At 42.9% G+C, this 13294-nt stretch overlaps 1 protein-coding gene across 4 annotated transcripts in view; it reads right to left on the bottom strand.

Annotated features, from left to right (window-relative positions):
• Positions 1-1129: 1129 nt before the first annotated feature.
• The window catches only part of rarb (retinoic acid receptor beta), a 124639-nt gene continuing 112474 nt past the window's right edge, over positions 1130-13294 (bottom strand). For all 4 annotated transcript variants that reach the window (XM_033046969.1, XM_033046942.1, XM_033046960.1 and 1 more), the window contains 2 exons: positions 4556-4714; positions 1130-2652 (listed from right to left, as the gene is read on the bottom strand). In XM_033046969.1, the coding sequence (XP_032902860.1) occupies positions 2423-2652; positions 4556-4714 (389 nt within the window). In that variant the 3' untranslated portion in view covers positions 1130-2422. The remainder of the gene's footprint in view (positions 2653-4555; positions 4715-13294) is intronic.

Below are 13294 nucleotides of genomic sequence, written 5' to 3'. Positions count from 1 at the left end.
CAGGGAAACAGGCCATTCAGGCCACTGAGTCCATGCTGAGTCTATGACAACCCGTACACCAGTTATTCCAATTTTGCATCCAAGGGACAATTTACAGAAGCCAATTAATCTCCAAACCTGCACGTCTTTGTAATATGGGAGGAAACCGGTCACCCGGAGAAAACCCAGGTGGTCACACAGAGAATGTACAAACTCCGTGCAGACAGCACCCGTAATCAGGATCGAACCTGGGTCTCTGGTGCTGTGAGGCAGTAACTCCACCAATGCACCACTGTGCCATACTATTAGTCATTTCTTGATATTAATTGGAGTGAACCAAACTGTCTGGCTTCTGTGATGCTGGAGACTTCAGGAGGAGGAACAAGTTGATCATCCACTCTGCACTTCTGCTCAAATACATTAGTCTTTTCATAGGTACTCACATAGTGGGCCCTGTATTTAATGAGGACAGTGATGTTATCAGAATTTTCTTCTTCCAACAGCCATATTATTGAATTGCTCATCACCATTTATAACTGGAATTGAACGTGACATAAAGCAAGATTCAGGAACAGCGCAGGGATCAAACAAGGCAACGAGGAGATGGAGCTGGGAGTCTTCAGGGGCGGTTGCCAAGGATAGAGCATGTAGATGTGAAATTGTGCTCAACCATGAGTAAATACTTGGAGGACACCTGGAGTGTGGGAGCAGGAAGAAAAGCCACTTTAGGTGCAGGTAGAGGGGGGTGGAGGAAGGGCGGAGGAGGGAGGAAAGGGAGGAAGGGGGAAGTCGGGGGAGTGGAAGAGAAAAAGGAGTATGGGAGGGGGAAGCGTCAGGGGAGTGGAAGAGAAAAGAGGGAGGGGGGAGGGGAAGAGGGTGGGGGAAGGGGAAAGGTGGGGGGATGGGAGGGAGGGGTAATTTCCCCCAATATTGCATTCAATTGTCTGTTGCCAATTTCTCTTAAGTGTGTGAGGTCGAATTGAATGAAACAAAGTGATAGATTGGTACTCCAAAGACGGGTGAAATTCATGTTCTAGGCAAAAATTGTTACTCTGTTATTTATTGTGTGGACTTTCTTAAACTTTCATTGGCTATTATTCAAATCTATTATTTTGAAACTTTTAGGGAGAAATAACTCGAGAGCACACAATAAAATAAATATACTTTATTCTTTTGCCAGGAAACTTAATGGAAAAGATAACCAGTATATGAACATAGAAAGCATTGTTAAACAATTTCAATGTACAAACAGAGCCAGTAAAAGTAAGAGCAGTCCTAATACTAAAAAACAACATCCCACTAGTGCTTTAGACACAAGAATGATTCAATAAACTCAAATTACTGTACTCAAGAACAAATCTACAATAGTTACACGCTTCTGCAGAGAGATATAATGTGCGTCAGCCACCAGGTGAAATTTACTTACTGGCTCATGTACAAGCAAATAAAACAACAAAATAACACTGAAAAGTGTTGTGCCTTGGAGGCTATCTTTACTGCAAACAACATGCAGCATTTTACTTTACGCCTTGATCTGATGTTGAACGTGAAATGAATTTGCACAGCTGTAATAATAAAAAAACATATTTTACTAGCTTTGGATGCTAGTACAAAGTCAATGAGCAATGGATGAACCCTACTGCAAAAATATCATGTTCTGACTTAGTGTCTGCAGAGAATTGCTTTCTCTTTTCTTTAAAAAATCTGTTATTTAAGTGCTTGTGAAGTGTAAACACTCATATAAAGAACATGGTAGTGTAGGCTAACTGTGTGTCGGTGGGTAACAAATACCAGCGACACATAATGATAGCATTTAAAAAAATTAAAATATCGAACTCTCTTTTCCATTGCAAAAGAAGGTGGAAATATGTCCTTGTTTATTTGACAAAATTGAATGCTGGTGCACTGAGGGTAAAATTCCAGCCTTCAGGCTATTCTGAATAAGAAATGCAGGAAAATACAACAGTAACATTAAGAATGAATCAGAGAATCCTACAACCATAAATCACCTGACATACGTGTTTAGGCTTTGTTCCATCATTTGGTGTATGTATTTAAACATGATATGCAAGGCAATGAGAAAGCACCAGAAACTCCAGCATAGAAAGTGAGTAAACATCGAGGAATAACTCTGCAAAATAATGTAATAATCAGAGTTTGTCACCATTTCCACACCTTCTTCCCGGCATGCAACAGCGGATATACAGACGGACTTTACCAGGTATCTGCCTTTGAACTGACTGCATATAATCTCTGAGGGCGGAACTTGACGAACACTGTTTATTTCTCAGTATTCCCATACTCCAAAGTCCATTGCGGTCAATGTTTAATGGTGAATTTATTGTCATCGGCCTGGTCCTTCGGGTCTTGCTTGTCCAAAGTAAAAAAGGAAAAAAATGAAAACACCATGTTCGGGAATGGAGGCGATCACTGCAGGGCCATTTCACTGTGTGTTTGGTACATTGCTGTTTGGTCCATTGCCTGCAGTGCTGGGAGACAGAGTGGGATTGGGACTGGCTTCTTGTGCTCCACTGCTTCGCCCATGACTTTCTGTGCTAGTGTCTGCTGCAGGTGCCAGGGGATCATGCCCTTCCGAGTTTTCCAGCATTTCTTGAATGAGGGGCGGCATTGATCCGGGGATCTCCAATTTAAGTGTGATGACACGTTCTGCACCTGGGTGATGGAGAGATTCTTTTTAGTTATGGTAAACATCCATTGTTGCAATATCTTTGTTCCTTATACAAGGCATGCAAACTTTTCAACAATTCAGAACAGATGTACTTTCCGAACCACCTCCGTAACAATCTTAATGTCACCGTGCCTTTCTTCCAGTGATAATAGTTTCAGCATCTCAGATTTGTCGCGCTAAGCATTATCCATGGCTAGGCTGATCATAACTGATTCAATAGTTATGTGCACATAAATGCAGAGTGCTCTACCTACAGCGCAAATAGAATTGCAACATTTTTCTCATGGGAGAATCTATTTACAGTACCGCTTTAGGCAACTTCACAGAAGTCACATTATTATGCATCAGTCAAGACTAAAGATACAGCATCTGTAGTTCTTTTGGAAGCTCCCAAGGGAAGCGCCTTCAATCTTTCTCTCTTGGATATCATCTTGATGTCTGGAGCAGATTGTGTGGGATTGGGAAGATCTAAATGGAAGCACACTTGGAAAGCTTCTGGTAGATCATTATGGGACTTTTCCTGGTGATATTTCCTCTTAACACCAAGTTCACCTTCTGAGCAAAAATTCTATGCAACCAAACTACATTCAGAATGCAGTGAATAATTCAAAAATAGTATGACTTTCAACACAGAATAAACAGATGTTTAAGGTGGTTATTAGGAAGAATTTGTGAGCCATGGTCATAGGGAGATACAACATGGAACTTCAGCCCACCATGCGCATTGATCATCATTCACCAATATACATTATTACTACATTAATTCAACTTTTTACTCCGCCCATTCCCATCAATTCTATCATAACTTTCGCACTAATGGCACGTGAAGGCAGGATTAAACCTAGATTTCTGTTACTGTGTGCCAATGGTTCTACTAGTTTAGAAAAAAATGCACCTTTCCTCCAGTTGAAATGGATGACCCCCTGATTCGGAAACAATGCCCCTTGTTGCACACCCACTCATTGATGTTTTAACTGGCATCCTAGAGTCTTCATTGCTTGATTATGCCTGTCACCTCATGTCACATGAATAATTACAATAGACTATTCAGTCCATCGAAACTGCATTGTCATAGAATCATAGGGTGACACAGTGTGAAAACAGGTCATTTTGCCCAACTTCCCCACACCGACTAACATGTTCCAGCTACACTCGTCCCACCTGCCTGCGTTTGGTCCATATCCCTCCAAACCTGTCCTATCCCTGTACCTGTCTAACTGCTTCTTAAACGTTGATATGGTCCCAGCCTCAGCTGTCTCCTCTGGCAGCTTGTTCCATACACCCACCACCCTTTGTGTGAAAAAGTTACCCCTCAAATGCCTATTAAATCTTTTCCCCTTCACCTTAAACCTATGAAAAATTGGTATTTTTCTCAATCCTTTGCACTACACTTTTTTTTTATAAACTCTTACTGTTTATATTTTGCAAGTACCAATTTATCTTCCTTTCATGGCCTCTAATTCATTCATGCTATCTGGAGTAGTTTATTTCACATTCAAGCAATTCAAGGCATACCTTACAACTTCAGTTTTTATCTGTTTACTTCGAGATTTGCTCCTTTAATGGATTTGTCCCAGTCAATTACTAGCATGAATCTGTACACCTCAGACAGATAACCCCCCCCCAGCCTTATCACCTCGAGGAAATGGAACCCAGATTTATAGCGTGATTCACTGTTGCTCAGTTATTTCATTCCAAATATCACCCTGTTGAATAGTCATTGTGTATGGAGACTAAATAGGATATGCTTACCAAATCTAATCCAGGTACCTCAAAAAACAAATCCCAATAGCTCAAGGATATTCTAATAAAGTCATATCATTATTTAAAAGAAATAAGATAGCAACATAGAAATGATAAATTATCATAATTGTTTTATTGTGGTACCTTTTGCACTTATGCTCCGGAGATCTGTGATTTTCATTAATATCTTTGGGAACATATGGGGCTTATTCGGTCTTCTTTTGCGTATGTAAATCTTTAAAGCTTCTAGAAGTGGTTCTTGCAATTTGTCCACTTTTCCGGCATCTTCCAGATCTTGCCGATCTATAAGGAAATTGATTGTAATAGAACGCATTAGGCAATCTGCAGATTAAATATAAAATCACCTTGGTAGATTTTACAATACCGTACCTCAGCACATTTCCCTCAACATAGCTGCTGGCACATAGGAGAAGCGATGGGCAATTGATAACCTGTTTCAATTCAGTGCCAATTTGTAGTCAACAAGAGGAATTTACGATGAGGTGAGGGAGTTCTTCCCTTCTGCCAGTTTTGAATATTTGCTTCTTATAATATTAGTGCCTAGAAATAGGATTTCATCCGTTTATGGTGTGCTGAATGGACATTATACTGTACTCCAACACCAAATCAAGAATCGTCAAATGAATTGCAATAGTAGGCCACCCTCACTTTAACACTGATTGTGGTTTATTCCCTGTAAGACGTGCAAAACCTGAGTTGTGCATTAGTAAACAGCAGATGCAGACTGAAATCACAGATGCTGTCTCATTCACCAGTGCCTACACGGAACTGGGGCTGTGCCATTGAAATGATCACATCACCGTGGCCTCTCATAACGATGAGAGAAAATGGAGCGGTGGGGGAAGAGGGATGTGTAAGGGATGGAGGGTGGATGAGTCAAAAGTCAGAAAATGGAGAAGGAAGGGGAAATAGGCAGGAGGAGGAATTTGGGGAAAAGGGGAAATGGCACCGTTTAATGGGGCTCCACACTGTGGTGGATTGGCATAATCGCAACTCCGAGCTCGACTGAGTAATAATGTCAGTGTCTACAGCACTTTATAAATCCTGCCTTTCTACTCATTGCAATCAATGAATCAATGATACTTTATTGTCACATGTACCTAGGTACAGTGAAATGCTTTGTTTTGTGCACCACCTGGTACATCACACAACAGACATCAACTAGGTAGTACACAAGAATGACCACGTATCCGGCGCCGACAAAGTTATAAAAGTTCACTGAACAATCCTAGCTACTGCCTGACGCCTCACGTAGTAGCAAACACGTACTCCCTCCATCATTTTCGGCGGCCCCCCACTTGGTGCCCCTTCATTTCCAGTGAGTCTCCCTTCGTTCTCAGCAACCCCCTGCCGGATCCCCCCCCCTCCCCCCATTGTTCTCGACGGTCCTCGGTCATGGCGGCAGTGGCTCGAGCTGGGTTGGGAGTCTGCAGTAGGCAAGCCCGGCATTCCAGCGGATTATCCATCAGCAAATTGGACAAAACCCTTCAACTCTTGCACGAATCACCACTTTCACTGCGATGAACTCTTTAAACGTGAGTGAACGGTGAAGGTCGCATGACATGACTTTGTAACACAAATTCTATTGGTTAGTAATTAATGAACACCACTCATACCAATGTCATAGTGTGTGGAATTTAAATGGTCAAATTAGATTTAAGGTTGATTGTGTTGAGATAAATTGCAAGAATTATTTACTCCAGTTTTCTGACAGGTGGTAATTCCATCACATGGACAGAAATGCTTCAGAACATGAAAAGCTCTTTTCGTGGTGGATTTATGCATAAAAACTGCTTTTTTTTCTCTCTAATCCAATTCCTAGGTATAATTGTGCAACATTTAAAATGTGCTCTAATTGCATGCAGTGATGTAACACAACTTTGAGCTCCCACAGATTTCTAGTGAAGGGATTATATGGGATTTGACTTGCCCAGTCACAAAAAAATGGCCTATTTTCTAAACAGAGGGTGAAAGTTGAAGCAATATCCAAGCATCCCTACAGACAATGTGGTTGAGGTTAGAATTTGGCGCAAGAGATGTTTGCTTTAGCTCTAGACAAATTCTGCTGATCAAAGGAAAAACTAAATACTGCAGATGCTGAAAATCTACTGTAGGAATATAAAATACTCAATTCACTCAGATGGTCAGTTGTAAGTTGCAATATTTCTTTTGTGCAGGTTTATTTTCTTTTTATTGCCATAGAGATATAATGTTGTCATTTGGTTTCACTACCAACAGTCTGACCCTTCTTTAAAACTAAAGATTTTATATTTTTTTCACCTTTTCTGTTTATTAACTTTCATTCCCATCTTGCAAGCCTTTGAGGTTGTGATGTTATGGGGAAAATGAGGGCCAGGGCCAAGAGTGGTTTCCAATTGACACTCAGATCACACAGCTCACAGAGGGCCAGGATTCAGTTTGTAAATATTCTTTTATGGTTGGGAGTAAAATCCCAAATAGAAAACAAGCTATTCCTGTTGATGGCAATGTGGGTGGGATTTAAACATACAGTACTTATTACCACCTCCATTCCAAGCTTCTGTGAGGGACTTGCTCTGTCAACCTAAAGTTAGAGAGAGAGAGAGAGAGAGAGAGAGAGAGAGAGAGAGAGAGAGAGAGAGAGAGAGAGAGAGAGAGAGAAAGAGAGAAAGAGAGAGAAAGAGAGAAAGAAAGCGAGAGAATCATCAGCACGGAAACAGCTCCTTCGGCCCAACTCATCCAGGCTGACTAAGCTTATCCTAGATGCCTGCATTTGGTCCATATCCCTCTAAACTTTTCTTATCCAAATATAGGTGCTTTATCAATGTTCTTCACTAATTTTCCTGTGCAGTTTTTATGTTGTGCCATTTCTAGAGGTGTGTACCTCCAGCATGTAGGTTGCATTCTTTTCTCATCAGATTCCAGAATCTGCAGCCCCTTCTTCTCCACCTGTTACCCCCCCGGCCTCTGTCACTATCTCCAACCTTCCCTCCCCCACCTGACCCATCTGCAAGTCAACCCATCCTCACCTGGAGCCACTCATCACACTCGAGCTCGTGCCCAACCCCTCTCCCCTACTTCCATATACTCTACTCTTGCAGTAGAGATGAAGGGTCTCGACCTGAAATGTCGACTGTCCACTAGGGAGTGGGTGAGACAGTGGGATAACCCAGAGTGAGTGTGAATGGGTAATCGATGGGCAACATGGACTATGTGGGCTAAGGAGCCTGTTTCCATCTTTCAATCAATCACAAAGGGGTGCAACCCCTAATGATAACCACAAATATCTTGTACTAATTTCCAGGACATGATGTTGATTTAATGTGAGCACCCTCTAGCTGCAACGGAAATAAATGGCTTCAAGGTCCACTCCAGGAGCTAAATATTCCAGGCTATTATGAAGTACTGTGAGAGTAGTGCCGTGTAAAAGGCACAGTCACTTAAGGAAGATACAAATCTAAGACCCTCATTTGTAGATATAAAATAGTCCATGTCACTATTTTGAATTGGAACTGTGGGCAATTATTACTGGTGTTCTCACATATTAATCCCATGACTGAAAATTATTTTCTGATCAAATAAATCTAAGCAAAAGGAGCAGGAATAAGCCGTATGGTTCCTTGAGTCTATTCTGCCATTTGTATAATCATGCACCTTCTGAGCTTAGCTTCAGTTCCACTTCTCTTCCTGTTCTCCTTAGTCCTTAACTCTCCCATAGACCAAACAAACATTCTAACTCTGCCTTGCATACACTTAATAATTTAGTACACTGTAGCTAGAGAATGCCAGACTCATGACTCTCTGTGAGAAGAAACACCTCCTTAACGCCACTGGTTGACACATTTTTCTGAGCCTGCGATGCATTGATCAATTTCTACTTCATCAAGCTCCACAAAATTATATCAGTGTCTATAAGAGTATTACTCACTCTTCCAAACTCTAGAGATATCCCCTTTATTCAAAGAATCAACTTCAGGAACCATTCGCTAAACTGCTTCCACTGCAACTAAACCTCTCCTTAAACAGGGAGACTAACACTGTACTAACAATGATGCTCCTCTGTGTTCTCACCAAGTCTGTACAGATGCAGTAAGATTTTCTACTTCTATAATAAAAGGAAATGCTCCATTTCCTGCCTAGTCATTTCTGATATTGACTTGTTAACTTCTATTATATCAAAATGTTCAAATTCTTTTAATTGGTAACTTGTTAACTTTAATTGTTTAACTTTTAATTGTTCTTGTGTATCGCCCACCAAAAATGCATAAGGACGTTATCACATAATTTGCTGATCTTATCGCTAGCTTGTTGCCCAAATTTGACCGGGTCCTGATTCTTGGTGATTTTAACATTCATGTCTGCTGTCCCACTAAGCCTCTTGTGAGTGAATTTATGAACCTGGTTGAATCCTTCAATCGGACGCTACTTACCACTGGACCCACGCACAAGCTTGGCCATACACTTGACCTGGTGCTATCGTCTGGTCTCCCAATTTGTTATACAGAAATTATTGATGCCTGTCTGTCAGATCATAGTGCAATTATATTCGATACATCTCTGCCTTTCTCTCCCTCAAAATCCCATCTCCCAGCTCGTTATTCCCGCTACGTAAACTCTTCGACTGCCAGTAAGTTCTCTGAGGCCCCCAAAATCTGCACCATCGAGGCGTCACCCCTCCATCTCAGCACGGACGACTGAATTTCTTTATTCAATACCACTTGCTCTTCCATCCTGGATTTTACTTCGGAGTCACGTGAGTGACTACGTGAAGAACCCCGCCACGACGCATGCATGTCATATCGCTTTCACGCTTGCGAAACGACAGGCGGGGTGGAACGTTCCCCCACAGCGGTAAGTTTGAAACCGCGACCTGCAGGTAAGAAATTTACTCTGCGGTAGTTTTGTTCCCCGCGCTGTTTTTTCACAGAGGGGGAAGCTGGACAAAATAGTGTCCACAAGTGCTGCGAGTAAAGCTGGCTGGGGAGGACCGCGAAGTTGCGGGAGCCAGCAGCAGCTGAAGGCACAAGCCCCGTAAGGGATCAGCTGTGCCGACTTTTGGTCCCACGCCGGCCAGAACACCACGGCCAGGCGAAAGACTATTCAAATGGGGTCGTCGACTTATTGGACAAGTCAAAAACGGCAGGAGACGGGGTGGAACGACGTTCCCCCGTAGCGACAATTTTAACCTGGATCTGCAGGTAAGAGCTGCGGTCTTTTTGTGTTTTTACCATGCTGATTACAGGTGGAGAAACCAACGGGCTGCGACAAAGCTGGTGGGCTAGATGGGATCAGCTGTGCCCGATGTCGCCTCCGCACCGGCCAGATCCACTCCACGGAAGGGCAGTAAGAACAAAGCTGGTGAGGGAAGACCGCAGAGCAGCGGGCAGCCAGCAGCAGCCAGCGGCACTCGGATCACCGATAGTGGGATCAGCTGTGCCCGATGCCGCCTCCGCACCGGCCAGATCCACGCGGCTAGACACAAAAACAAACAATGTTGTGGACTCAGAGGAGTCCGACTTTGAACAACCGCGGGCGGCCAGCGCCCGAGAGCGCTGGAGCCGGATGGAGCAGTGTGTGGAGCATTTGCTCCAACGTGACAGACTCCGGGAGATGGAGTCGGGTCACTGTGGGCCCTATGATAAACTCACAGCAGTACCTCTTGAAGGGCTGCACAGTGCTTCTACCTCATCAGAGGGGAGCACTGCGGGTCAGTTCTGGGCTGACCTGGAAGAGGGGTCCGCAGAAGGAAAGACAAGTGTGCAAGGGGTGCAGGAACAAGAGAACCTACTGGAACCCACTACAGCCAAAGACAGCACCCTACGCACCCACCAGCAGAACTGGTGAAAGCTCGAAGGCCCGGTACTCAACGCATGAGTCTTTTTTAGGCCATGGCCCAGGCCGGCCTTCTTGGAAGATGCGGGGACCTCCAACGCCAACCAAACCGAAAATCCAGACACCAGCGCAACAACAGCAGCGAAGAACCTACAAAAAGAAGTAAACCTGCCACTGGTAACTATGGAGGTAGGTGGGTCTGGTTCCCTACAAAATACAGGGAGCATGGAGGTTGGGTGGAGATTACACTCTTTTCTGAATGCATGGAGCATGTTAACAACCGATACTTACATCTTAGCAGTATCCAGGGATATACAATAGAGTTTATACACAAGTACAGCCCTCCAGTTCAACATATACTGAACCGAATGTTCATGCCTTCTGATAAAGAAAAATCAAAAGCGCAAGCTGAACTGAGCGGCTTTACGTAAAAGGTGTAATTGAGAAAACTCAACACGAACCATTAGAATTCGTGTCCAATATATTTATCAAAAACAAAAAAGATGGTGGTTGTCGCATCATCATAGATCTGACAAAATGGATACCTTTGTTACTGCTAAACAATTAATTTCCAAAGGTTACTTCATGGCCAGCATCGATTTAAAAGATGCTTACTATTCAGTACCTATACGAGGTGACCACAGATGTTACTTAAAATTCAACTGGATGGGACAACACTGGCAGTATAAAGCACTGCCAAATGGTTTATCATCAGCCCCAGGCTGTTCACAAAAATTTTGAAACCAGCCCTAGCGTTTCTACGGAAACGTAAACACATGGTCATGGCATATTTAGATGACATACTCATTGTGGGCAAAACTTTGTAATTGGCCAAACAAACTGTAACAGCCACAAAACAGTTATTTGAAAAACTGGGATTTATTATCCATCCAGTTAAATCTAAACTAACGCCTTCCACTACTATGGACTATTTGGGGTTTCACCATTGACTCAGTTCACATGTCGGTGACTCTGCCTAAGGGAAAGGCTTGAGATTTAATACAGGCTTGCAATAACCTCATTGACATCAGCAAACCATCCATCAGATTGGTAGCAAAAGTAATTGGCAAAATGGTGGCTGCCTTTCCAGCCACACAATTTGGACCTCTACATTACCAAAACTTACAGAGAGCAAAAATACAAGCACTCTAAATTAATGCAGGTCACTTTGACAGACCTACGAAACTACCAATCAAAGCTAAAATGAAACTAAAATGGTGGATAGATCTGGCTTTGTTCCAATCCAATCATTGTCAGTAACCCTTCCATGGTACTACAAACTGATGCCAGTGCACTTGGGTGGGGAGCCACCAATACCATCACCAGCTGTGGAGGTAGATGGACTGCTCAGGAGGCATCATTATTACTCACACTGGGCATAAACTACCTGGAAATGTTGGGTGCATTCCATGGCCTAAAGTCATATTGTACTGGGTCATATCACCAGCATGTTAGACTACAGATAGACAATACCACCGTGGTAGCATACATTAACCACATGGGTGGAAACAAATCGACATCATGTGACAATCTGGCTAATACAATTTGGCAATGGTGTATCCAGAGAGATATTTGGATATCAGCCACTTACCTACCAGGAAGACTAAATTTAGTGGCAGACACCAGGTCACGCAAATTTAATGAAAACACCGAATGGATGTTGAATAAAAAAGTATTTGCTGATATTACAGCAAAATATGGAATACCAGATATTGATCTATTCGCATCCAGACTTAACCACCAGTTATCAAATTATGTTTCATGGGAACCAGACCCTGGGGCAGCGGCGACAGATGCATTTTCGCTGCATTGGGGGGAAATTGTTTATTTACGCATTCCCTCCTTTCTGCCTCATCAGTCGGGTATTAAGGAAAATACAACAAGACTCTGCGTCTGGTATTTTGGTAGTACCCGATTGGCCTACTCAACCATGGTTCCCAGTGGTATTAAACATGGTATTAGAACCATGTATCACCATCCCACATAGACCAGATTTATTGCTACATCCCATAACAAGGGATAGCCACCCATGCCATAAACATTTGAATTTATTAATTTGTAGAGTTTAAAAACACCTCTACTACAACTGGGACTGACGGACCGAACAGTGAACATGATCTCGGCGGCCCAAAGACAGTCAACCAAAAAACAGTATCTGGTCTATATCAGGAAGTGGGAGATGTACTGCCATAAAAACAACATCACCTACAGAGACATGAACATCCCGTCTGTTCTGGAATATCTGGCAGGCCTCCACTATGATGAGTGGCTCAGTTACAGTGCCATCAACTGCGCCAGAAGTGCCCTATCGACTTACCTATGGCAGGGGACAGAGCGTTACTCTGTTGGGACTCACCCACTGGTAACAAAACTTATGAGGGGAATTTTTAATACTAATCCCCCAAGAACCAGGTACTCCCAAATATGGGATGTAATTATTATCCTGAAGGTGCTCAGGAATTGGTCTCCAGCAACAGCTCTGTCCCTACACAGACTGACATTAAAAACAGTCATGCTAATGGCATTGGTCACGGCACAGAGGGTACAGTCACTGCATAAACTAAGACTGGACAACATGACTTCCTCAACAGAAAATATTACGTTTCATATCTAAGAGTTAGTAAGCAGAACAGACAGGGATCAGCAGGCCTCAATATACAATTTAGGTCATACCCAACAGATGACCGTCTGTGTATAGTAAGACATCTGTCGTTATACATGGAGAAAACGAAAATCCTAAGAGGCAATGAGAAGGCACTTTTTGGTCAGCCACTAGCAACCACACAAAAGAGTGACGGTCCAGACCATCTCAAGATGGCTGAAACAGGTGCTAACACAGGCTGGGGTGGATACTAATATTTTAAATCTCATTCCACCAGGGCTGCAGCTACATCGGCAGCGATACAGTTGGATGTCCCAATGGACCAAATCTTCAAGGCAGCAGGATGGTCTGGGGGGGGAAAAAACATTCCAATTATTTTACAATAAACCAGTAATGAAACCTGGAACGTTTGCAGAAACAATTTTAAGTTCTGTAAATTAATTTAAACC

This window comes from Amblyraja radiata, chromosome 2, assembly GCF_010909765.2.
Source record: "Amblyraja radiata isolate CabotCenter1 chromosome 2, sAmbRad1.1.pri, whole genome shotgun sequence".
Lineage (NCBI taxonomy): Eukaryota > Metazoa > Chordata > Chondrichthyes > Rajiformes > Rajidae > Amblyraja > Amblyraja radiata.
Note: the sequence above shows the minus strand (reverse complement) of the source record. Positions and strands in the feature narration are given on the sequence as shown.